The 27,592-nt window shown below is 39.2% G+C and overlaps 1 protein-coding gene across 1 annotated transcript in view; it reads right to left on the reverse strand.

Annotated features, from left to right (window-relative positions):
- Window positions 1–331: 331 nt before the first annotated feature.
- The window catches only part of SIM1 (SIM bHLH transcription factor 1), a 49,327-nt gene continuing 22,066 nt past the window's right edge, over window positions 332–27,592 (reverse strand). The window contains exons 9-11 of the mRNA XM_075046377.1: window positions 12,854–13,019; window positions 5,103–5,508; window positions 332–1,905 (exon numbers count right to left, since the gene is read on the reverse strand). Coding sequence (XP_074902478.1) covers window positions 1,175–1,905; window positions 5,103–5,508; window positions 12,854–13,019 — 1,303 coding nt within the window. The 3' untranslated portion in view covers window positions 332–1,174. The remainder of the gene's footprint in view (window positions 1,906–5,102; window positions 5,509–12,853; window positions 13,020–27,592) is intronic.

The raw sequence follows: 27,592 nt of genomic DNA on the forward strand, positions 1-27,592 counted from the left end.
ATACCTATTACTTTACTGTATGTCAGACAGAGTTAGTTACAATTTTCTCTACTTTCTTAATTTACTCCAAAACTTTATCAGAAGTAGGACAAACCACCATACAGTTTTTGTCTATTCTTGCCTCTCATATTTTTACACTTACACAATTGCCTTTGTATTTTACAGCAAAATTTCTATGATTCTACTGAGTTCTTTCTGTGTTTCAAATTAATTCTTAATTATTTGGCCATTTAGAACCACTTTTCCTTACAATTATTAGTAAATGGCATACATAGCCATAAGGTTAAATGTTTTTATCTTGGACCACTCCTAATTCCAGCCTATTCTCCCTGTTTCTTCTGACAATTTTCTTCCATTTCACTCCACTACCCACTTTGTGCAACGTTTCAAAAATATGAGGACAATCTCCCATCTCTACATCAAGACAACCAAGCCCTATGTATTTCTCAAAACTACACTGAGAAAGGCCCTCTTTCTTTTAAATACAGAAGTAAATATTTGATCGTACTAATCATAAGGATACTTCTCATTTGACTCCTTTCAAATCAAGCATATGTAAATAGCTATGCATGTGAGTACACAAGGAAATAACAATTCGAGGAGTTCTCTCTTCTTTCTCCCCTTTTTGATTTTGTATTGGTTAGCCATGGATGCTTTATACCATGGAGCAGCATAACACACTTGGCCATTAGGGAATACACAGATCACCAGAAGTACACATTTTGACGTGTATTTTGAAGGAATACATTCCAACTTTCTGCATAAAAAGGGTGCACAGCAGTTTTGTTGGCTGGGACCTGTGGGGCACATGCAGTTCAGAAGGTCTGCCCTAGGCAGCATTTCCAAACAACCACCTCTTACACAATGTGCATAAATTGCTCTGCTAGCCTGCCCCAAGCACTCCCTGCCTAGACCTCTTCCATCCTTCTCACTTTGCATGGCACGAACCTTGAGTTTAGATCTATTCACTCTAACCCTGCATGCCAGTGCTTTTTTATTTTTTAAAAGTAATGTGTGTTAACTAACTTAATCCCCCCAAACCTTAGGTTATTCTTTCTAGTGCACTGTGGTATATCAAATGCTGGTAACGACAAGGGCATGGAAACATATAATATCTTCCAATTAGATCTCAAAGGTTATTTTTTAAAGGACAAAAGTTTTTAGAAAAAAAGTGTCAGCTTCCATTGGTTATTATAACAGATGTTCCCTTGTGTCCTTGTGCTGGATCTTGCTGCATCCTTAAGTGAGAAGTCACATCAAAGTGTGATCCATTACAGCCTAGTGAATAGTTTCTAATGGTTTCAGTGTCATATAGATGCTCCAGGGCATAGCCAGTTAATGTGTAAGCATGCTTATCAAAGTACTGCCTGTGGGAGCTGTAATAATTTGGAGAGGCTGCTGGGTGGTCCCCTGGGGTTTGATGAGGGGACATGTCTGAATGCAGGTAGTCTTTAGCTAGTACCAAGCTAGATTTTGATATTCGGTCAGAATTGGGGCTGCTTATCCTAGACAGTGTTGTGGGGCTGTTGTCATAGTCATTTTCCCGTGGGCTCATAATCTTTCCATCTCGTTGCTGGATGTGTTCACAGGGAGGAGTGCTGGCAACCGTCGGGACGCGGCAGACATCTCCTGCCAACTGCTGCTGAGGATAGTTTGCAAAACAGATAGTGTGCTTCTTCCCTGTGCCGTTAATGGAGACCAGTGGATCAGGGGTCGTTTTCCGCAGCTGTAGTCTGTTTTCTTCCTCTTTAATCATTTGCTGGGTGGCTCTTATTAGAGTTTCAATTTTGCTGGGCTCATGCGGGCTGCTCTGGTATTGCTCAGTACGGTATCGGTCACCTGATTCACTGGCAGAGCCAGGATCAGGTGAGCTAACGACACTGTCCTCATCCCAGTGTCCTCTCCCTAGGGAAGAGAGAAAGGGGAGAAGCATTGAGGTTGAAGGAGGCAAGCAATCTTGAAGAACAAGTACACCGAACCTTATTTTACAGACAGAAAACTGAGACAGAGGCAAGTGACTCGTAACAAATTCACCAAAACTGGCTATGGTAGAGCCCTTGCTTTTCAGTGACAACCTCTAGTTTCCAGTGTCTGCACATGGAACAACTAACACAGCTGAAAACATACAGAGAAGAGATCTAAGCACCTCAACACAGACATCCAGTGCCACCTGAGACGCTCTGGGGTAACCAAGCATGTGCACGGGCCCAGCAGGTATGGCACCAACTCTACAGGAACTCTGTGTCTTCTGGAGCAGCTAGAGGCCAGGCAGGGTACCCTAGGGCATGTCAAAATGCCCTCCACACCGAAGTTCAGGCCTCTGATCCCTCACTACCTCTTTGCATCAACAAAGTCTGAGTGAATTGGGACCATGGTGAAACCACAAATCTCAAGGAATTACAAATGGACATCATTCCAACATGTCTTCTTAGGTCTTTCCAGGAGCTAAAACATAGAGACAGCATTGTGGAATAGTTTGTGGCCCTGTAGTGACTTTACACAGCTTACACAACAATAAATAAACACAAGTAATGAAGCAGTTCTTCTTTAGAAGCATAAGAACCCATGGCTGTTAGACAAGGTTACTGTAAAAATGTGATGTCATATCCCAATGCATAAATATTTGCTGTATAAAACTTTTAGAATGGGAAAATATAACTATGTTCTTACCGGTCTTTAAAAAATAAGGCCCATAGACATATCAGAGAAGGTGTTCAGCTTGCTTGTAGCTGAAAGGACAGATGGAATCAGACCTGTCAATCCTCACTAGGAAGAAAGTGAGTGGCCCCCAGACGTGAACAGCCAGCTAATGCCACACTACAGTGAAGGGCTCAATAAAGGATTTGCTGAGATACGTGCCTGCAAGAGGGCACGTGTTGGACTTGCACAAATTACTTAACGATGCCTTTGCCTCAGCACATACAAAGTCCTCTTTGGGCATGAGGACTGTTACGTTGGTTGACAGGACTCCTCAAAGGAAACCCATTTTCAGACTAGCACAGGTAGTTCCCCTTGCTCTGTGTTGGGTCGAGGCATATAGATCTGTTTGGGTGGTAGACCTACCGCTGTGTTGCAGAGTTCATGACAAAAATCAGTGATGGGTTTTTATAATAAATGTATCCTGCCATTTGTCAGTGGAAGTACTGCATTGTGGAGTATCTCATGAGCATAAATCTACCCAAAATGCCAGGGCCTGGAGGTGGAAGGGAGCTCCAGCCACCACAGCACGTGGTACATCCAGCACACCACGACACACTGGGAAGCCGGTCGGCCACGGCTCTAAACCACGTGCTCAGTTTGTCTCACTGCACAGACCATATCTGCAGTGTCCCAGACTTCCTGAGTGTGACCAGAAACACGTGGCTTCATATGCAATATCCAGGGTCTGCCATACTGGTCAGCTAATTGTCGTTGTGAGGTGACTCCGAGCCAGAACTACCAGAAGACACATTAAAAGAACAGAAAAGAAAGAAAATATTTTCTGCCCAAAGAAACTGCCCTGACAGAAATGTTCACATAGTATTGTCAAAAGGACGTTCATTTGTGAAAGGCCAAGGTTTGAAACCACCTAAATCTAAATGAAAATGGCACATTTGTAAGGGAAGATGAGATGTTCCTCTCCTCAACTAAGACCAACATGTCAGGGTTTACCACCAAAGCTACATGCAGACTGAAGGCCTAATGAAACACACAAGACTTGATACAATAAAGAAAATAACTGCAGCACCAGGAATTACAGCAAAATCAAGGAACAAACTAAAATCAAATTATATTATCCATTTGCATTGATTATCCTTGATGGAAGTATGGAATAAATATTTAACACTTTTGTATTTGTACCTCCATATGGTATTTCTACATTATTATCTTCTCTTTCTATGCTCAGCAAGAATTATCATGCATAAAATTTGCCAGCAAAATTATCATACATTTCTCAATCTTTTCTGGAGAAGAAAAAGCTAGAGAAACACAAGTATGACAGAAGTACAGAACAGACACAAGGAAGGAGATGTGCTCTCACTGGAAAAGTGGAGAACAGTCCTCATCAGCAAAATTTAGGGCTCCTTTTCTTTCTTCATTTTTCCTCTGACTCTGTTTCCCAGAACTTGCTATTTAACCATTTTTCTAATCTCAACATAGTTTTCCTCAGATTGGAGTAAAATAGTACAGTTCTTTTTTATTTCCAAAACCTCATTCTGCAAGTCAATGGAATGGTACTGATGTAATTAGCTTTTATGAGTTCTGTACTACAACCTATGTTTTGACAGATTATTTTAATAGAAAAACACTTTTTTTTTATGCTGTATCTATCCTTACAACCTTGAACTCTGACTTTTGGGTCAGTTGCAGTCTTTCAACTCTCAGCCTACCCTTTAAACCCAAGGACCTTTGGATTTTTCGAAACCCAAGATCAGCCTTTCACTGAGGGTTTTTTTTGTTAGCATCACCCTCTGAAGATGCGCTAATCCACTGAGTTTGCAACCTGCCAGACACCAAGCAAGGCTTCAGGCTTGGTGCTGAAAGGATGGAGAGACTCAGATTGGCTAAAAATTATAGCTGGGGATAAATGTCTGAAACCAAAAGAAAATGTTAATTTGAATTGCCCATTTCAAATAAAAATAAACAGCAAACATTACAGAATCTAGTAATAACCAGTGCAGAGAAAATAGTCATTTGGAGAACAATTTCTCCAAAGACTTTAAAGATTTTTTAATATCTACCTTGGATCTAGCTCTAATTTTTTGCTAAATATATTCCATCCAAAGTAGTTTGATCTTAAGTCAAATAAATAACACATTTCTATCAGGTGTATCATTTTGGTTATTTTTTTAAGATCATCCCTAAAATCTCACCAGTCATATATTTCCACCTTAATTTCACAGATTAAAAAATGTGGAACAAAATTCTGTTTTGCTGCATATAAACCAGACTGTCAAACTCAGCTTGAATTTTAAGTATTCCTCATCTCCATAGATGCAATCTCTGAGACAACGACATACATCAAGAGTCTCTCTCATTTTCTGTCTCTCACATAAACAGCTGCCCGTCATGTTGCTTTATCTGAGATGGTGCCACTTCTGCAAATCCTTGTTATCTCTTACCATGAATCCTGTGCACTGACGTTATGTGGGGCATACTGTTCTCATACGCTTCTCTGCTCTCAGGGGACGACTTAGTCAGAGGCAAAGCTGAACGAGAACCCCACCAGCTCTCCCTTCCCGGCTGCGGCGTGCCAAGAAAATACCGGCCAGCTTCACATCTGCCTCCTTCGCAGGCCTGAGTATGGAAGTGTCTGTCATCGGTCAGCCTGGAGTGGTCGAGCGCAAAACCGTAGCAGAGAGCACTGCGGTCCGAGTACTGTCTGTAGGCGCAGGAGACGTCGTGGTGCTGGGAGCTCGGTCTGTCCGCCGGCTCCAGGAGCTGGGGAGAAGCCGTATCGGTCAGGGGGCTCCCGCCCCACTGGCTCTCGTGGTCAGACTCGGATCTCTCGGTGTGAAATCCAGAATACTGCAAAACAGGAGAAGCAGTGGGGAAATTACTATGCCTGGGTGAAATCTGCAAGTAACTGCACTGAAAAGACAGAGTGTGTATGTGATAGGGTGTTTTTGGTGAGTGTGCCCACCTCTGCACCTTCTGATTGGACTCCTAGTCCTTTCCTGTACAACACTCTGTAATGAGCTCACAGATGACAGGACAGACCTCATGAAAGTCTAAAACATCCCATGTCGGCCCTTAACAGCCATCTCCTTTATGATGTGTAATATTAGGCTCGGCAACGTCAATGTTGCGATTCAATATTTTTTTCATATGTCCAGGTTTTTCTTATTGCTTTGAAAGCTGGTGCTTAGGCTCCGCAATGGTGCTCCAACGCTCCTCGGCAAAACGCTTTCGAAAGGGACTGAAATAACGTCGCTCCTGGAGCATTCTTGCATGTCAAATTGAAACTGAATGTATTTCAAGTTCTTTTTCTAGGGGTTCCCTCTCTTTTCCTCATATTTTGTTTGTTCTTGGATTTTTTTTTCTTACCTGCAGTGGTATCTTTGAACTTCTTTCCTCCTATTAGTAGGGAAAAGAAGCCTCCTGTAGGTCCTGGGACTACCAACACTACTACAGAGTGAAGCTCCAAAGTGATGGCAGATCAGTAGGAAGCTAAAAACCACAGCTCTGTTGCAGTGTGGGAACAAGGAAAATCCAGAAACTATTCACCAGAAAAGGTGACTACTAGCCAAAGCAGGTGGAGTGGGCATTTGGCACCCTCACTTAAGCAGGGCCCTCCCAACACAGAAGCAGCAACTAGCAGGCAGTTGGAAAAGCACACAGAATAGGAGCCTGGGCATGTGTTTAGAGAGAAGTAAGGGTTAAGCTAAATGTCACAGATTTCTAGATGTTCATAATGAATGTTTCAAACTTTTAGATACTTTTTGGGAAAGAAAAGAAATAAAAAGAATGCTTATTAAACCTCCTAGGATTTAGCTATCTCATTTTTAAATCTTTTTATTTATTGGAACTGTCGAACTTCATGGAACATCTTTAAATCAATTTCACCCGTGATTACGGATTGGGATGAGACCAAAGCTGTACATGCTCACCTCTTCAGTACTGCACTCATGTCACAAATCAATGCATTACAACATGAAACATTGGAATTCTCTCATTCCATCACTCACCTTCCAGATGCCCACTCTGCCTTTTCTTTTAATAGGCATTAGGGCCTCTCTCCTGAAAACATAAGCTTACCTTCCCTTTCATTAGATTGAGTTGCTATGAAACTCCTCATTATCAGCCAGGATCAAGGTTTTATGCACTTACCAATCGAAAGTACTGACCAGATGTTTGACTTACAGAAACTTAAACCATCTGTGCAACATCAGTAGTGGTTTTGGCATTTAACTGGGTATTTCTTCAGTATTCCAGTTTATATTTGTGAATACTGTTTGTTAACACGATAGGTTATTCAAAGGAAAGAAAGAAAGGGTCATGGCTTCGAGGAGCTCGATTCTGTTTTATTATTAGTTGTCAGAAGAACACCCGTAGGCAAAAAGCCTACCAATAGATATGGAGGAGGTCAGCAAGTTAGTACCACCATATTCATCGCAAGGTTTTAGAGATGAAATGATAAATCTGATTTTGCATGGAGGTAAGATAGTTACAGAGCCACAAAAGAGTTCTTTTAAATGCCAGTAACTAGGAACTTTATTCAGCCATCACAACGTTACGTGACCAACTGGAACATCTAACTCTTTTCCTTTCAGATCTAATGTCTTTAAACTGCTTAGTCACAAAGTTATGTTCATAAATAGTGACTTAATTATTGTAAACTTTTTGACAAAAATATATAGATACTATTGTTTCCAATGAAAAAATCAGAAATTATAACAAGATTTTGACTGTTAAATTTTAGTTAAAATGAAAATGCACAAAAAGAAAACTACTTTTGTACCTGTTCTTAATTTTAGAATTATTTTTAGTGCTTTTGGGGGTTTTGACTGTTATAAACTAGAGTTTTTAATTAAAAAAAAACTTTAACTTTTTTTTTAAAGTTAAGCTGAAATATAGGATAATATAAGCATAAGTGTAAGTATAAAAAAGTTAAAAGTTCATTTATTTTCTTATTAAAAACAAAACTCATAGTAAGTATTTCTTTCATAAGGAGGACAAGGAAAATTAATTTCTAATTATATTATAATGAAATTTCATTTTTTTGGACAATTTATGGTGATAATAAATGCCAGAGATTCTTTCAAACTGAAAATTCTTCATTTCATTTAGCCCCAATAGCTATTCTTCTATTAGTTCTTTGTTTGTAAGGACACCTCAAGGTCCAACACAGCTTTTCTTGAAGGGAATTTCTCCATTTAACTGAAAACATACTCAATGTTTTTTTTTATTCCTGAACCTAACCACAGAGGATTCAATTGCACAGGCCTTTGTGCACTTTTCTTAAAGAAAGCAAAAACATTTCAAAGGGTACATGTTTGGTACATCAGAAATGCACCATGTAATGTCTTATAACCATGTAGTCAAGACCAACCATACTTCATGCATTTTTTTTTGTACTTGATGTAAATGATGATTGAGATCTGACCCATAGCAGCTGCTAGGCCATGGACAGAATTAAATTAACACACTGAATTGCTTGTGGCCCACATGTCTACCAAGGTTTGATTATGATTGCCTACTCTTAAGGTACAACATAAGCAGACATAGGCCAAAAATATGTCAAATTCCCTTTAAAGCTAATCACATCTCTATTTGGCATCATCAGGCTGCCTCTACTGCTGCAGTCCTACCACTGCCTCTTCTGGGAATCTGATGTTGACAGGTGGAGACTCCAAATACGGGTATGTGTGACATGTTGACGGGGGGGGGGAAATGAAAGGATGATCAAAGATACTGCTTTACTGAAATGGGAGTGGAAACACTATCTCTCAAGTCAGAATTAGGCTCCCATATGTCAAGTGATGAAAGACCATGGAAAACTGAATCAACTCTACTGGAAATTATGGCCAATTAAAATTCTTGAAAATATAATTATTTTTTTCAATCCCAGTCCTGCCTCACCAAAAATGTTTTCCTTTCTGCTAATTTTTGCCTTCTGACTCCTGTCAGGCAGAATGTATTATTTTGGGGTTTTTTTTGACAAAGTTTAACCAGCAGACAGAAGTTAAACTTGATAAAGAACTTCAGACAGGCAACATCTGAAATCCTTTCAGGTGATCTCTGAATTGTCTTCTGGCATAAACAATAACAATAAATAAATCGGATGGTCCTCCAGCTGGTTCCTGGAAACTGAATTGCCACCTCCAGGTACTAGAAATTTCTTCCAGAGTGCCAATCCAGTGTCCCATCACAGTGAGAGCACACCAGTGGGATTAGCACAGATGTAAAAAGGGACTATAGGCCATCACTGATGCTGTATTCACTCCAAGAAAATCTTCAGGAGGGCTGAAGGGGCAAGGAAATAGGAAAATAGAAATTCCATATCTAAGAAAAGCTTATTTTACAAGAGCCCATGGAAGTGCATTAGGCCAGTAGACAATTTAATATTTCTCAGGTGATTTTCTTTTGCCTGACCTTCCATTCCTACAGGTGTCTCACTGGCCTGAGCACTCATCCTGCCATATGCAGCAACAGCAGCCTGCTCCACACACCGTGCCAGATGTTCAAACAATAGAAGTTACAGATATCTAATTTTCTGGCAGCCTACTCAGGTTTTTATCATTATAAACATTAAATATATAGTGAAACCCTCTCAGAGTTCTCTTTTCCATGAAAAACTTTCACTACATCAGCATTAACAGCTTTCCTCTTGATTTGTGTCTTAACCATGAGAAAAAAACATCACAGATGCGGGCTGCATTGTACTAAGAACATATGCATGCTTTTAAATCACTTTTATCTTACTTTTTACTAATGTAATCCTGAAATGTAAAATATGTTCTTTTTGCATTCACTGTTATAGGCAGAACAGATGGTGAAAGGCTTAGATTAAAGTAATACAGCATGTCCATTAAAATAACCCCCACTGCTGGTGACTCTTCAGCAGATCAGGAGTTATGTTTACTATAAAAAGAGGGGTTTGCTCTGCTTTCGAATGCACTGGAAGCTGCCAAAGCTTTAGGCTACAAGAAGAAATGAAACAACAGAACAACAAAAAAAGGCTGACTAGAATTCAACCTGTTATCTTTACCCATAGGGTGATACGCCCAAATAGAGGTGGATTGCAGAATTAATCCAGATTATCTGTTTAAAGGAGCTATAAAATCAATTTACCTCCAAAATCAGGTGTATTAATATACATCTACTAGAGAAGGCTCTTACTTTCAAAAATTCATGCATGCTCTAACACACACCAAAGCCTCCATCCAACAGCTCTTGGGTACATCCTTACTTGTATGCGTGCATTTGTTTTATACATATATAATCTTTATCCAAGAACTAAGAAGAGATATGAAGCAATAAATGTTTATCCAGATCTGACCATAAAACATTTCCATTAGAGGCAGACAACAGACAATTTTAAGTATTTTCTTTAAACAATCATCATTAATGCGAGATTAAACTCCAAAGCAGTTGTTCAGATGATCACAATTAAAATGTTTTTCCAAACTTGTTGCTATTTCCTGTGTACAGAATAAATGAGGTCCAGGGCTAGCTTTTCGGAACACAAAATAAATGAGGTCCAGGGCTAGATTTTGGGAGCCCCTCACAATGATTATTATTATGGGAGAGGCATCTTTTAACCAACTCACAATTTCCTTTTTCTGCAAATCTCTATCAAGTCCTCATCTCTCCTGGTTTTTCGCCTTCTCTTTCAGCTCTCCACCTCTCTGGAAGGGCAGGACTAGAAAAGCACTGTTCAAAGTGTCTGGGCAAATAGTACAGCTCTGTCATGAATTTAGGGCTGCTCTTCTCTCTGCTTGCCCTTCCCCTGCCTGGGGCTGGTTTCAGAGAACCCACTAGCCCACTGTACTAACATCAGTCAGTGTTAATCAGATACTGACCAATACCTCTTAATTTAATGAACTCAGTTTTTGCTTAGAGTCTACAAGCACCATATTACACTATGCCTGCTTTTGCCTAAGTTTTGAGGAAAAAAAACATTAACCCTGTCACAGGTGACCAAAACGTTCACGTTTTGCCCTAGTAGTAAACATTCAGCTGAAATTTATTAACATGGTTTTCACACAGTTCACGTCTCATGTAGCTATCCTAGGGACACACAGCTGGCAAGGGAGAGGATTCTCAGTCATCACCCAATAAAGCATATGATTCCCTTTTCTCGTCAAGACTGAAGCAAAGTAAATGGCAATGGGAAAAGAGAAAAAAAAAAAAAAAGGAAAGAAAGCATGTACATTTAAAATTGTCTAGGTGGTCTTAACTTTAAGAAATACTTTGCCCACTGCCATTATTTTACTAATAAACTTCCTGCTTCCTTCCTCCACCAAAATGCAAGCTCCTGTGTAAGCCAAAACCCATGACTTCACGTTTCAGCCATGGCTTTTGAGTCGCACTCGTAATTCTCCGCAACTGACTGGCAAATTACGTGGGCTGGAGACTGAGGGACACAGGCCATACCACCTGCTGCACGTTCTTCACAACAGCTTTTCTTAGTCTTTCAACAGTTTATTCAGTGGTGGAGAAGGATGAGAGGGATGCAAAGCCAAGCTGCCAGCGTTGCTTGTGGTGATGTGCTACAATGAACGGTATGACCATTTTTCAAGATACTGGCAACTAGCACGGCTGCTTCTTTCTGAATGATGAAATCTGTGACTTTACTACCAGGCAGCTGGTAAGGAGGATGTAAAATGAAACTGAAGACTAAATATCCTGAGCTTTCAGACAACAATCCCTGATAAACCAACAGTCTCAACGCTGCACTGCTAGTTCAGGATTTTTTCTGGTGACAGAGAGAATAAGGAGGTACTGATGAAAGTCACACTTTCAGAAAGCAAATTGATGTGGGAGGTTAACAGGTCTTCAGCTACGATTGTCCTGCTAGCAAACGAGGACTTCTGAAAGGACTGTGTAAGGGGAGATGAAGGGTAATTTCAGTAAATCAAAGATGGTAACCTTAAAAATCCAATTCAGAATTAATTGTAGTATCTTTCCCAATTCTTTAAAGCAGTTTTATTACAATTGTTTGGTGTAGCGCATTCAAGAGGAAGACTATTCTTTAACAACCCACAGAAATGCATGGGAACAAATGATTAAACAACAAGAGCCATAACAACCTCTGGCAAAATTAGATTCTTAAAATTAAGAATCTGAGTTCATATCTAGGCGCTCAGTTAAATATTCCCTGTGCCAAAAGCAGGTGTCATTTAACTGAAATTCTTACCCTTGGTACTTTTGAGGGGAAAAAGGAAGAAAACACGGAAGTGATGCAGACACTTGGGCTCACATTGTACACTCTTAGAGGTCAGTTTAGAAAACATTGTGCCTGCAGAGAAACTGTAGTCATCAAGGTCATTATCAGTTAAATATTGACCTGGACTCTTTAAAAATACATAGCTCTTCAATGTTACATCATGAATTCATACATTTTTATCCACTGTGTGGTGGCATAAGGGCAGTAAGACTTGCATCATTATTTAGTAAGCATAATGGTTATTTCAACAAACAGAATTATTTGAGCTAAAGGGTTGACAATGTAAGCATGCAAGTGCTGTGGTATTGTCTGCAGAAATCAGTTGCATAAATGTACTAGGTAAGCACCAGTTCTGAGACCAAATCAAGTCTGGTCCCTTCCCCAAGCAGGGGCATGTTCCTTACACGTTAGGCCTGAAATTAAATCTATGAAATTAAAGTCTACTGACACCAATGGCCGCCTCCTAGTGCTTTCTTTCTTACAAAGCTTTGTACATAGAAAAACTTTCTTGTTCCAGTTCAGCAAGTTAGCTTGTTGCTTTCCCTCCTCAAAACTCACTCCTCCTAAGATTTCAGTATTAAACTGCTGTCAAACATCTGGCAGCTTTGTAGATAAGTTGGAATTATTAAAGAGTAAGTAAGAAAAAGCAAGCTTTCTCAAATGGCAAAACTCACAATCCTATCAAACCAAGTATTTCAAAACCAACATTTTCACTTGTCCTTCTGTCCACTCCTATTCACTCTGAGCCCTGTGCTCTTATTGTTGTTGATGGTGATTTAATATGCACGCTGAAACATAAATGTTTCCAGCTTTTTAGAAACAGTTTAAAGAAACATATTCCTGTCTCAAGATCTTATAACCTGTTGTCCTTTATTCTCTTTGAGTAACATATTCTTTGGCCCATTTTAATTACTTGGGTAAAATAGCAGTCAAAATCAAGATATTCAAAAAGATTTAATTTTGGTTTTCAAAGACAACTACCTGTGGGTATGGTGATGTCCTTGATTTTGACTTTGTGCTCGAGAGGCGAGATTTGCTTCCCTTTCTATTATCCGTTATGGTCGGAGTTGAATTTGCGTATGAGAATGCCGGCTTGGTAGCAGTGACCTGATCCAGGGAGAGCTGTAGTCCTTTATATTCAGTATCCCTATATAAAAGGCAAAAGTGAAAAAAAAAAACTCACTTCATATCTTAATGGGAAACATTCCTTCCTTCTTAGTGGGGGGTGGAAACAAAAGATATTTTTAAGGAAAAAGAAAAAAAAAAACATCCAGGGCAAGCCAGTATATCCCCCTAATACATTTAAGTAGTATAGCTTACTAAACAATAGCACTATTTTTATACTGAAAATACAAAATTTTTTTGCATCGAACTGTTATCAACCTGATCTACTTTCTTCAGTAATAAAAAATGATGGGATGGAAATTTCTGAGATTTATACTACAGTTCTGCATTGGTCACACAGCTAAGCAGTAAATGGAATACATTTTCCTCAAAACTCTAGAACTACAAACTTACCATGTGTGTATATCTGTGTGTGCATTCGTGCATGTGTGGGGATGCACACAACAGCCTACATAGATGATTAAATAAATTGAACAATTTTTTTTTATTATTTTTTTTTTTACAGAAAACACTTCATCTTTAAGGTTATATTTTTCATTGTTTCCAAGGTTTCAGGCAATTGGTATAAATTTTTGAATTTTTCTTCTTCTATGAGTCTTATGAGTGTTCATTCCTGTGTTTGAAGTTTCTTATACTGAAAGAGTTTACCAGTCAGAGAAAACAGCTAAATAAATACAAATCCTGTGATTTAAACAGTCTGTCCCCCACTCACAAAATACTACAGGTTTTCTATGGGGAGCTAGGTATAACAGCAGTTTGTGAAGTTCAGTATTAGCATCTTCAAACTTTCTAATGAATACATAAAAGTAAGGAAAACTGGCATCATTCACAATGTCTAAGCATAACAAGGGCATATGCATTGGACTGCACCCCTCTGCACACATCTGCATGTCTGCTGATACCCGGGGGGAGTAAGAAATGAGCTCTCCAGCTTTCATGTAGTCATACGGAACCTATTCTGACAATGATTTATTAAACGAGAGTGAAGCAAGGGTTTCTTCCTGACCTACCTACCTGGAGGAAAAGAGGAAGGATTCATGGCTTTTCTCTTCTTTGTGTTAATCAGCAGAGAAGTAGGAGAGCAAGGGAAGAATAATACTTCACTTATGCAGTCAAGGAGGCAACATATTCATTCACACATTACCCCCCATACTCCATCTAAACCTAAAGACTCATCCTTAATGAATTATATTAATAATAAATTGTTCACCCAGCTTTAGCAACAATACCTTGCTCTATAATCACACATATATTGACATAAGCTGTGACAGTCTTAACATTTTTTAGGAATGAACTGCACCACAACCTGAGCATATCACAGTTTAGCACACTGAAATGCTTTCAGATAAAAGTCAGGGGCAGAAGGATAAACTTGATAAATCACTGAAATAAGTGAAATAGGATGAATCTGTAAAAAGCCACAGATAAATCTGCAGAACAGACAAACTAATTCATGTCTGTTCTACACTAAAATTTTTTTGCACCTGATAAACAACAAACTTGTTGGTTGAAGAGGCTTAGGTTTTTTGGCAATGCAGACAATGTGTATGTATCCATGTACACATAACACATGAAAACGAATCACTGACATTAGAACTGTGCTGACTACACTGCTTGCAGTCCATAGCAGACAGAGATTGGCCAAGTATAATTAATGTTTCGTAATGCGAAATTACTTCTTAATGAGGTCATTTCTTCAAATTTTGTCTTTAATAGAGATAGGCCTCTGCTATAATATTTGCATTTCAAATATCCTGCCTGCAGTGAAAGCATCTGAATATAGGGATTTGCTTTGGTCTATTTGACAGGTAAGGCTCATCCACGTATTTTGAAAGCATTAGTCTTTCCTGTGGTTACCCTCAGAATTTCCATCCAGACACCTTGACTTGACATGCAAAGCATCTGCCTCCATAATTGAGTCCTACCAAATTACTTTTATGTTATACAAAACATCAGAAACAAAGGATATTGATTAATCTTCATATTTAACTACCACAGTAACATGAGGTATTATCAATAGTCCTGAAAATAATATCGGTCTCATCCTGATATACACATTCCCTCTGATTATTTGATTATAAGAAAAGGAAGGGTCCTGTGGTCTCAGTGTCAGATGCAGAAAGTGTTGCCTTCAGAAATGAAAATTAGTCAAAATTAAGAAGACAAGTTGTTCACAATCTTAGGGATATGAGGAGGTTCTGTTTCGGTTTTGAACCTGCCGATGCTCTTGCCTCACTTTTTGCTGGAGAACCCATAGCTCTCCGCTCCTGCTATTACTTCCCCATCTCTGATGTATGCCACCCTGTAACAGTCTGCTGCTTTCTCATGTCAGTGGAAGAGTTTTAAAAACTTGGATGAAACCACCCCAGTATTCAAACCACAGACTGTCACTCCAACACTACTTGCCTGCTGTTACAATCTGTGTAAGGGCCAAGCATTCAAATCATACAGACTACACTGTACAATGCTTCTAGGTCATGGGAATCTAAAAAAACCCAGGCAAATCAGGATGCCCAAAACCTTGCATGCCATTATGTGTTACTTTTCTAAGTCCTTGGTATCATTATGGTGAGAAGTCACCCTCCCGCAACACCACACATTAGAATAAACACCACAAGCTGGTATTTGCAGCCAATTGCTTAGACAGTAACATCATTAAACAAACAATAAGAATAAAACTATCTGAAGTTCTTGCTGCCGAATGCAAAGTTTCCCCTTAGAAAAAGAACACATCTGTGCTGTCCTTGCAGATGAAACACCTGGACACTTTTACATCACCACAGCATGATTCCATACCATCTCAATCCTATCCTAGCACAGCTACCCTTCAGAAGAGCCAATAGTAACAGTCCAAGAAAAATATCTGAAGTTTTTTTTTTTTTAAAAAAGCAAAGAAAAAACAGAGGAAGGGTCCTGTGGTCTCAATGTCAGATGCAGAAGATGTTTCACCAAGAAATGAAAATATTTGAGTATATCCATATGCACTGTGAGGCAAAGGACTAGAGGAACCAGGGCTCCTAGTGGTACACAAACTACAGATGGAAATTATGACAACTTCCTGGAGGAATTTATAAAACTTGCACCAACCATGGAACTGTAATGTCCAAATTCCTGTATTCAGACACCTGAATCCTCTATTACACAGTCCCAGCAACACAGTAGTACTGCATCTTGTGTTCTACATGTAATTCAAAAAAAGGTGGTGCATACGAGCCCCTTCCTCCAAGGTCCTCACCTTCAGGATCCCACAGGGTTCCATACAGTCTACATCTATCTACATGAGACTGCTGAGAGAGAGAGTGATATGGCATGTGTTCAATTGCTAACAGTATGTTGCTGACAATCTACTATTTATCTCATTTTCTGATGCAACTATCATCACTATAAAACATCAGAATAACTACAGGAAATTAGCTCTTAAATGAAGAACAGATGGATCAAACTGAATCCAGACAAGACCAAAGTGATGCTTCTTTGCAAAGGGAAACACATTGAAGACCTCCACCTTTTCATGACGGGAAACAGCCATTCCTTCCACAGTTGGATGGAAATTCTAGGTCCTCTTTGACTCCTCAAAAAACTTGGATGCATATGCTTTTGGTAGCATATGCTTCCAAAAATGTATTATTTCTCCTCTGTCTTGTCTCTCCCCCCATATGAGAATCTGCCCAGTGTGATCAATGTATCAGGCACCTACAGACTGGATTACCATGCTTCACTGTAAGCAAAAAGAGATCAGAAGACAAAGCGTAAAATCCTGTTGCTACAATATGCTGCCTCCCATTTTCTTCTCAGATCTAACTCCCAGAAGCATTGCCACTCTGTGCCATGTCTCTGGCTCTTCCAATGCCCACTGAGCCAAATTTTCAAAGCGCTTATTAATGTACTAGAGCTAGCATCATGAAAAACCAAGGATCGATGGCTGTACCAATGGCACTTCTCTGCAATAAAGCATCTGCAAGTTGAGTACAAAGCATTCTTTACTAAAGGGATCTAGCTATAGCAAGCTGCATAGATGGAGAAGGACAAAGGCTGAAGCAGAAAAGCATTTGGAAGAGGAAGCCAATCTGTTTGCACATTGACTTGGATGCCAGCTGGATCTGCAACATTTGTGTGAAGAGTTCTCACAATTCAGCTCTAGAACACACTTTTTGCCTACTACCATTGCCCAAATATACAGTATGAAATGTGGTGGCAACACTCTGCCTAACAAAAGTTTGAGGAAGAGCTAACGAGTCATTAGGAGATAGACCCAAAAAAAGAACAGTAAGGGAGTAACAGAGCACCACAAAACCTGAATTCTCAGCAAAAAACCAGCTTGCACAAATATGGCAATGGAGCATGTGGATAGAGCTCACCATGACACTGAAAAAAATGAGAGGTTTTTTTATATGGCCTTTTTGAAGGAAAAGAGATGAGGAAAGGGTGAGTCAGCATTGCTAGAAATAATGTTGGGAAGACTGGCATTAGTGACAGAGGCCCAGTGGACACAGTATGGCCCAAGGCAAACTAAAACTGTACAGACAAGCCAAGCTTTTTTGTAGTTGTGTTTCTTTGAGTAATATGGTGAAGTTTGGGACTACTTTAACCAAAATCTAAAAACTAAAGTGAGATTAGACATTAACATTAGAGAGCTAAAGGCAAAACCAGTTTTGAAGATATTAAGATTCCCTACTTAAAGACAGTGTTGGCTGTGAAACAGAAGAGAACTCAAGCCCTGAAAAATGGTTTCAAATAGAAAAAGTAGCTCGACAGGATGTATGCAGAGGAAGGAGTAAAATAATGACATCCATTAGTGAAGAATAAATATCCAGATTCAACCAAAAGAAATTAAAGACAACCAGACTCAAGAATAGAGGTCTTTTATATCTACAGTCATAAACAACATAACTTTCAAAACAAGAAGAAAACCTTCAAAAAAAGAAGAAAAAATGCTCAGCCCATGGAAAACTCTGCAAAAGCCATAAGAGCGAGCATCTTTTTATGTTAATGCCACAACATGCCAGAAAAGAAGAATAAACTGTATGTGCAGTGACTGAGAAAACACAGATAACCAACAAAGAGGCAGATATTTACAGTGTATTTAATTCCATCAAAAGACACTAAATTTAGACACCGTAAAGATTGACAGAAATTCAGCTTCCATACCTAGAGTTACAGCATTGGATTAGAAATGCATTTCAGTTCATTCTCTCCAGCAGCAATCAAAATATCCGTATACAACTAGAAACAGATCTTACTCTTATTCTAAGGTATGTTTTAACTGATAGGCTGAACAATATGCAGTGATCATACTGTCACTGGAAATCACAGCAAATAAAGAATAAAAAGGCATCATGTGACCACCTAAACCAGACAAACACTGGATAACCTACACCTATATCATTCCTTATACATATTAAAGTAATTTATGAAGTACAAGCTAGAAGTAAAAGCATTAGATGGTCTTAATGCAACAGGTTCCTAAATCCTGGGTACAATCATTCACAGGACTGAGGCAAAGTGGAAAGCATTGTTCATGCAAGAGAAAAGAAGGTGTAATTTTAATTGGTTGCACTATTATTTCTATTGAACACATAATATATGTTCATCATTTCCTCTAGTTTTACATGGAAAATCTATGAACAGGGTCATATGCACTCTGCATTTCTTTTAGTTAAAAATCAGAAAAACTTATATTTGCCAGATTTTCTGCCAGTCTAACAGAACACAGAATAGAAATTGTGAGATTAAACTAAAGGTGTTAATGTCATTAATGTTCAGTGTATTTTGCTGAGTTGTTGCAATTCAGTTAAAATCAGCCATGAAGGTGGTAAAAGTCTGGCACTTCCTCATGAATGTCTGACCACAGTACTGTAATATATCATTCTTCTACTTTTAAACAATGCCTGCAAGTTTTAACATTTCCACACTCCAGCTCATGCAATGCTAACAGAGCACCATTCAGCAGATGAGTGAAAAGAGAACAGATTCTGGCTGTTTGTCATCTTCATGGCTTTCTAAATCAGCAGATGGTACAACAAAACAGACAATTTCCTCATCTGCTCTGTCCTCTGTTCATGTACAATGTGTCTCAGAATTGTTTACAGAGGCCTCAGTTTGCTCACGAGACTTGTCAGGAGGAGTGTACGCAATCCCTTTAGCATCTTCCAGAACCAGTCAAAATAAGGAGGTTTCACTTAGCTCATACACGAAGCCAAATTTCAGGACAAAGTGGGAAAAAAACTGTTGAACCTCACCACTTGTTATGAAATGACACTGACAGTCAGTTGTATGACATCAGAGATACTCCCTGCTTTAGTTTTTCCATCAGTTATTGGGATGACATTAGTAATCCTCCTTTCTAAAACTTCTCAAGTGAAAAGTCCCATATAGGCTTGACCTACGGCTCACCAAAGTAATTGGAAAGACCCTCCAGAAATCTTTCAAGTGGTTGTTTATCTTTAGTATACTTAATGGTTAAGCAATGCATCTACTTGGAGAAGTATGAGATCTGTATATTGGATCCCTTCATTAAGTTCCAGGCACCTATTTATCTCCATAAATAGCATAAGCAACAGTAGTTGTTTACATCTTGTTGAGCCAAAGTTTACAGCTTCCCCAGCCATGAGATTCACATACATGATATCATGCTTCTGTATTTGCTTTTAAAGACAGAGAAATCCAAACCAGGAATTTTAATGAAATTATTTGATACATTCAGGAAAATTGAAACACAATGTTTCCACAAATGTCTGAGGATATCCTCTAGACAACTACTGTCAGAGAAATTTTATATATTGCCTGATTGGTTTCTCATCTCAGAATGCAGTCATTTAACTGTCAGTTGGAGTTAAATAAAACATCCTGGCCTCTAGATTATCATGGTGTGGCAGAGTTTTCAGCTGTCTGAAGGTACAGTTTGTATTGCCAACCACATGTCTAGCCATCTCTGGCTCCAAAAGGAGCACTTTGTACACTATATTTGCCTTTATTTACTAGATTTGCTAGATGAAAATATGCACCAGGGTTTTATTATTGTTTGTGAGTAAAATGCCTAAGATATCCTAGGCTATCCGGAATGCTTGCTTGATTTCTGCCTTTTTATTCTATTCTATCCTATTGCTACTACTTTCTACTTTTGATAATAAAAGCTATTTTGGGTGTACGGCATTTGATCTCATTTGTGTCTTAATCTTGCTCTTGGGATCATATTGAAACCTCGCTGATATTGGATTGGGACATCAAGTTAAATGGAGAAATGTATTTGACAGGAGTTTATAAATGTTTGTATATGTTAGAATCTGTCTGATAATGAGAAATTTGGTTTAGAGGAATACAGCCTACAATGCACTTTTTTTTTATGGCCACTAAATAGTTAACAATACTTTATCTGAAGCCATGTTAAACCTTCCAGAACGCCATGACTCACATCCATACTGTCAGCCTTTATTAAATTATTGTGGTGACTTCTTTGTAATCATTTGGGGTTTTCCATTACTTTAAATTGACCTCCACATCCAAAATAATATTTCTGAATAAACAAAAGGCCTGTTAAATGAGACTTTAAAAAGTCTAATCTTTTTTTCTTCCAACGGCTCCCTTTCAATCACTCCATAAAAACCAATATCACCTCAGTGCATCGGCAAGTGCATGTATGCAGCACCCCTTTAGGAATTAACGCCACATAAACGTAAGTTCTCACATATCCCTGTAAGACGGTTTCCGTTTTGCAGAAAGCCAGACTGACAACAGTGCAACAAACTGCTGTTATACAGGGTAGATTTTCCCATCTCAGATTTCTTAATATTTTTATGTGTTAAAAAATATACCTTGAATACCACTGACACCTTTAAGACACCTATCTAGTAGCCAAGTGATCTGGATTCAATTCTCAACCCTCCCACAGACTACTGGTGCCACACTGGACAAATCATGTATCGTGGGATTTTAGCAAGCACTTGGCACTTGCCTGAACTTGCCCTCAAGGCAGCCAATGGGGCTTTTAATTTTGGTAGGGTCAAATTTAGCCCAGCACTAATCACTTCTGAGGATCCCTACCTTAACTTTGCTGAGTATGAGCTCTGAAAGGGAGGATAACAATATGTTCTTGTAGGAAACACTTCTTTTGTGAAATATCTTTGTCCATCTCACCTATTAAACTTAAGCTTTTTGTTGGAAGGAACAGTCTCCCGCTATCAATGCATGATAGCTAATGTTACTAAACTAACTCTCAGCTGCAGCCCCCGGCGGCACGTCTACCACAGATAACAAAAAAGTACATTTCAGGAGACCAATGCTCGTGTTACTACTGATGCAAAGCATGTTTTTATTATTTCAGAATCTCCATGTGTCCAATGCAAATGTTTTTTAACTATGTCCTATACCATTTATCCTTGATTAAACCTCTTCTAGATAGTTAATCATTAATGATTTCTTTACAGTTGCTGTGCAAACAGTTCATTCATGCCTATGACATATCAAATTTCACAGACGTGTTCTTTAATTGGATTCATTTATTTCTAATCTACTTAAGCCCTCACTACTGTAATGCTTGACTAAATATACATTAAACTCACTTATTTAAACTGCTAAAATAAATTTGAGATGTATTCTATGAATAAAAATACTTGATTGAATACATGTAATACCATTGTTATTGTGTACCTAACTGAGCAGAAATTATTGGAAATAGCACGCTAGATAAGCTTGGACAAAAGGATTTGAGCAGATGCTGATGATTTTTTGGCAGAGATTATAAATTAACAGGTTTCTAAATCCTAAAGATTCCTATAGTACATTGAGGTATGTAATAAGGAGAACTAAAAGGCGGTCCTCATGATTTTCATGAAGGATGTCGAGTGTTTTCATTTTGAAATCCGGGCACTTTTTTAGAGATAAGAGCCTCATACCAGTTCTGTCCCCTCATGGCAAGAAAAAGGGCTAAAACAGCCAAGATACTTTCAAGGTTTGACTATTCTATGTTTTGTAACAGTAACTGTAAAGTTAGCACAAAACTGGATAAAATTCCTGTTTCTGAGTGTTTAGAAGCCACAAAAGACAATTGTGTAGCTATGGACTCTGAGTTATTAGGGGCATATAAAACACTCTCCGCTATGGGGCCTAAGAAGGGTTTTTAAAACCTAGTTTCAGATTTTTCTTTCTAAAACTAGTAGCCTTAAACTCCATTTTGGTGAAGAATCCTCTAATTTATACGTTTCACCACTTACACTGAGAAGTTTCACAAAAGAAAGGTGCCTCACATTGCAGAGATGTCACTGATAACACAGACCACCCTGGGTGTAAGAAAATGCATATCTTTGCATAATTATGCAGTAGATGAGGATTAGAAAAATTAGGATTATACCTCATACTGGACACAAACCCCTCATGCACTGATACCTCAAATATTGTATACTCTGACCATTGCATCTGAAATCCTGAAAAAAATCTCAGAGTGGGACAGCAAGGATGGTGGGCTTGGAACAGCCTCTCTATGAGGAACAATTAAGGAGACTCCTCAAGCTGGAAAAGAGATGACTGGGAGAACAAAATACAATCTGTAAATTATGAGTGACAGAGAGAAAATTAGTAGGAAGCACTTTTTCACTTTTTCTTCTACCGCAGGTATGGGCTATGAAAGGAATTAAAAGGTGGCACTTTCCCAACAAAAGGAGGACTTTCTTAACACATTTACTTAAGCTTGGCAAAAGCTCACATGGTTTCAAAAAGTGAACAGATAAATTTGTGGAAGAAAAAAAAAACCACAAAACATTGACAACTAATACACTCAAAGATCTCACCTCTTTCTAGGAGGTCATTTGAACTTCTTGAAGACTGGGAGAAAGTGCTGGGGAAGCATTACTGCATGCTTATCCTATTTTTAAACTCTTTCCAATGTATTTGCCACAGTCACTATCAGTATGTGTCTGATCCTGCATAGCTACTCTTACGTTACACCCTATACCACAGTAGTTAAGCATACTTCAGTTCCTTTGAAACTGTGCAGTGAAGAGTGGTCCTGACAATTTGCTGTTACTACTTTTAATAATTTACTGTAAAAGTTAATTTATTGATATTTCAGGTTTTATCAACTCGTCTGTTCCCCGCAATTAAAGCTTTTGTTGTGACAACCTTCCTAAGATCCTAAGGTGAACACTGAAAAAAATTAGTTAGCTTTTCTGTGATGACTTTCTGGATACGTTTCTGTGATCTGGGAATGGTTTATCTGAGAAAAACAAAGTGCTTGAAAAATGGTTTAGTGCTCATTCTGTTTGTTCCTCCTTGGGAAATTTCCTTTCTGCGTGCCTCATAACGTACTTCTCCAACATTCCAGCCTGCTTTTTCTGATCAGCTGCACGCCATAGTGAAGAGGCATGTTGAGTCCAAAAGGATTCATGAACTCCATCTGGTGAGGAGGTCCCATTTACAGTAGATCACTTTCTCTTTCATCAGATTAGTCCTTTCTTGTCATAAGACTTCCACCTTCCTCAGAAGAAACAAGATTTTTCTACAATGAAAGTCTTTCCAATTCACTTATCCAGAGTTCCTCAGCTTTGGCCAAGGGGCAGCGCTTTGCCCCTGAGGGCCGTTGTATGTCACTATCTAGCCACAAAGCAAGCAACCATGATATGATACTTAATAAATGCTTTTCAACTGAACCTCAGTTTACTTAAATTTTACAAGAGGTAAGAGGAGGAAGACAGGCAAGGACTTCCATGTGGTTTTTGGTATTTGGGGAGAATGGCTTTTGGGGTTTTTTACAAATTAATATACCTGTTTTCTCATTTCATTATTTGTACCTCAGTTAGACTGCCTTTTAGCTCCTTCCCACCCACAGCCGAACTTCTACTGCAGCCAAATCCCATTGACATTACTTGCCACTTGGGGCTAAGGCTCTGTTCATATTGGACTCAAGCTTGGTCATCCAGCTTTGATAGACATACAATATATGAAGTGTTTGTGTTGATAAAACAAGAGACATATAGCAAGAAAAGCCAATATGAGGCTTTAAGATAACACATAATACTTGGTTTTATTTGATACTTTCCTGGTAATCACTGATTTTATCTCCTCAAAGTATACATTTTATGCCGTTATGTTTGTTAAGTGGGTCCATTAAATGTTAAAATGGATACAAGATAACCTGCTTGACTACCTAGACCTTCTGGGCCACAGAGTAAGTTAAACCACCATACACCATGCACAACTTCTGCTGACCCCATGCCTTCTATCAAACTCAGGAAAGATACCTTTTTAATAGTAGTTAATGCTTTTTGACAACACTCCTAATAACAACTCACCATTAATATACACAGTTCCAGAAATGCATGCCCATGTTAAAAAAGCAGCTTATGAAACTGAAGAATAAGTCTCCAGTGGGTTTAATGCTTCAGCCACTCTGTTGTCACTGCTTCACATGCACATTTATTGAGAGTTTCTGGATGCCTAGAAGTGTCTCTGGCCAGGCCACTGTGTATTCCCATAAAAATGTCCACAGCATACATGCAGATCGACTCCACTGCCACCCTACAACTGTCCTACACTACAGCTAATCTGCAGGTGGACTAAATGAACATTCAAGTTGGGTTTGTACAAGTCCAGTATATCATAAAGTATGAGATTTACCGTACTTGTGGTGACCACTTCTGTGGTTGCTACATATGCAGCAACTCCAGAGTATCACACCTGTGCAAACGCTGCTGTGCGCCTTCTCTCCTATTGCTTTCTTGAACTCACTAGGTATCTTCATGGAAGCCCTAATTGCATATTCCCATGTTAAGTTACACAGTTGTAGTCACACAAATAGGCAGTTTTCTTTGGACTGAAGCCACATCCCCATTGCTGGTTTTCATAGACTAGACAGCACTAAGTACTCTGATCATCTTTCAGAAGATGACACTTTAACTCACCTACTCACAGTTTAAGATCAACAGAATTATTTGGGGGAACACTGTTCAACAGTTTGGCTGCAAATGAGAGGATGCTATCAGCCTATTTATCCCCAAATCAAGCCTTTATTTGAGCAAACACTCTACTGGGATATGCCTTGTGAAGCAGTTGTTAAAGATTATTATTTCTTTCTGTGTACAAACCAGTCTTTGGAAACAGCAAGAGAAAAATAGCATGCAATGCTTTTGGGTGGATTTCAATTAACCACGGCCTAAGTCAGAGGGAGAGAGTTTTCTATAGCAACAGCCCAGGCTGCCAGCTGCCAAACATAGTACAGAGATGATCGAAAGCCACAGGCTACTTGGGAACAGGCTGCCTTCAGGGCAGACCGTGCATGTTTGCTTCCTAACAGACAGCACAGATGTAAGAACATCAAATATTGGATGGGTTTAAAGATCTTCACTCTAGGTTATGTCAAAATATCCACACAATGCTAGGGATACAGCCAAACTTCAGTTAGCCAGGCATTTGAGTTTCCATAGCTGCACTGAAACTTCAGCAGATAATAGCTGTTATTTTCAACATTGCTGCCCCAAAGATTTATATACAGTGGTTTGTAGCTGAAAAACTACGGCTGTTCTTTATTAGGTCCCAATTCAACACAGTAACGAATGCATCCTTCAAGCCATCTCTACTTGGCAAAGCCAAAGAATATTCTTATTTCTGTGTGCCTAAGGTTTTTTTTTATTTCAAAACTGAATTCACTAGGATATAATCATGTACTGAAAGTTATGTCTAAGCACTTTTAGAGCCTGCCATGTGCTCAAGTGCTTTAGTGAATCAGGACTTCTGCGATTTAATTGCACTAAGTGGATGATAACAAAAGACAACAACAGGAATAAATCGTCTAACTGTGTTAAAGATCATGTGATTGACTCCAGACTTCAGCCATCCCAAGCCTTCAGAAGGGTCAGACGCTATACCCTTGTTCACACAGAGCAATGACTGCCTCCATAAATAGTGTCATCAAAGTGAAAGGGGCTGCCTCTGAAGTAACCTACTGAGTACGAACATGTGTGCTGGAGCCTGGCCCATGCTGTAAAGTACAAAAGAGAGGTGAGGGAAGGAGAATTAGATTTTAAACAGATACTTGCCACTGTTGAATGGACAAAGGAGATTTATTTGTTAACACTTAATTTAGGCCATGTCGAAATGCCACGTTTGTGTGTATACGAATGAAAACTAGCAGGAACACCATAATGTAGAGGGAAGAGCTTACTTCAGAAGCAGTTTGGTAACTTATCACACCTGTTGTATCTCATGATAATTACAGTGAAACAACATGGTAATCACAACAGTACTGAGTTACAGCACAGAGCAACAAGAGCAAGCATGCAACAGATTAAGGAAAGAGAAGCAGAACTAGTAAAATTGTAAACTTGCTTAAGGAACACACTGTTGCTGTTATGAGAGCAGGAGCCAGTTCTGCATCCAGTTTTGTGCAGAGTATTGAGAGGGTGATAGGGTGGAGGAGAATCCTTTGGTAGCAGTTCAACGCCCGCCTCCTCCGCACAGCCACTAACACAATCCATAGACAAGATATACAAATGTCGTGTGGGAAAACCAGCAGCCGCTCTTCCAACTGCCTCGCTTCAGCCCTCTGAACTATCACAGAGCAGTGAACAAACCCTAAGTTCCATGGCCTATGGTCTCCCCCTCTCTGTCACGTAGCAGGACCACTGGGGCTGATCCCCAAAGGGACTGAAGCACCCAGCTGCTGTAGTGGTGCTCACAAACCTCATCTATGCCATTCAGAGTGTGGAAGGGCAGAGTAAGGATAAAATGTGAACAACCCCTCTAGCAGGAACAGCTGTGCAACAGTGTACAGTCCAATGCTTCCATGTAAAGTGGAATCTGTGGCAGTTTACCTTAAACCATAAACTGTGGCATTTTAGGAGTAAGAGTCCCTGGAGCAGGTTCTGTACCTTTCATCAGTGGAGTGAGGCAGACAGCTGGAGATAGTAATTGCTTCAGCCATTGCCCCTGCTGAATGTGTCTCAACCCCAGGCAATCATTTTACAAGATCTGTAACTCAGTGTTTGGGAGGAGGGAGTTTCCAAAGGCCTGGAACAACCAGCACACCCAATGGGAAAAGGATGAAATGGAAAGTGTTTGAAGTCACTTTTCTTTCTTGGAATAGAGACACTTCTTTGCAATCCTGAATTTCATGCTGTGTGAGACTATCAGTATGCATGCATTTAAACTAGTGACTGCTTTTTTTCCTCTGGATTTGAGCTGCAGTCCTTTAATCCTCACTCTAGCAAATAAAACTTTCTTCGTACAAGCAGTGACTGTAGACTCTGGCCCACAGTTTTAGTGCCTTGGCCATTACAGTCACCTGGTTTAAATACAAGCATAGAAATTTGGAGTGAATTAAACAAATGGTAGCTGGGAAAGCCCCTACATGAACAAAGAAGAACTGCAGAAACGTATTGTGGACACCTGGAAAAGCCTGTCTCCTATTTGCAAGAAATATATAAACAATGTTCCAGGGAGACAAGTCTGTAATAAAAACTAATGGTGAACAAACAGAATACTGCACTGAGTAGTTCAAGAGGAATCCTTTTATACTTTTTTCTTTGAGGCATATGCTTCCCAAGCATTTTGATTTATTAAAGCAATTCCTCCATATATTTACATTGCTAATCAAATCATGTGAATGAT

The sequence above is a fragment of the Buteo buteo genome, chromosome 15, assembly GCF_964188355.1.
Source record: "Buteo buteo chromosome 15, bButBut1.hap1.1, whole genome shotgun sequence".
NCBI lineage: Eukaryota > Metazoa > Chordata > Aves > Accipitriformes > Accipitridae > Buteo > Buteo buteo.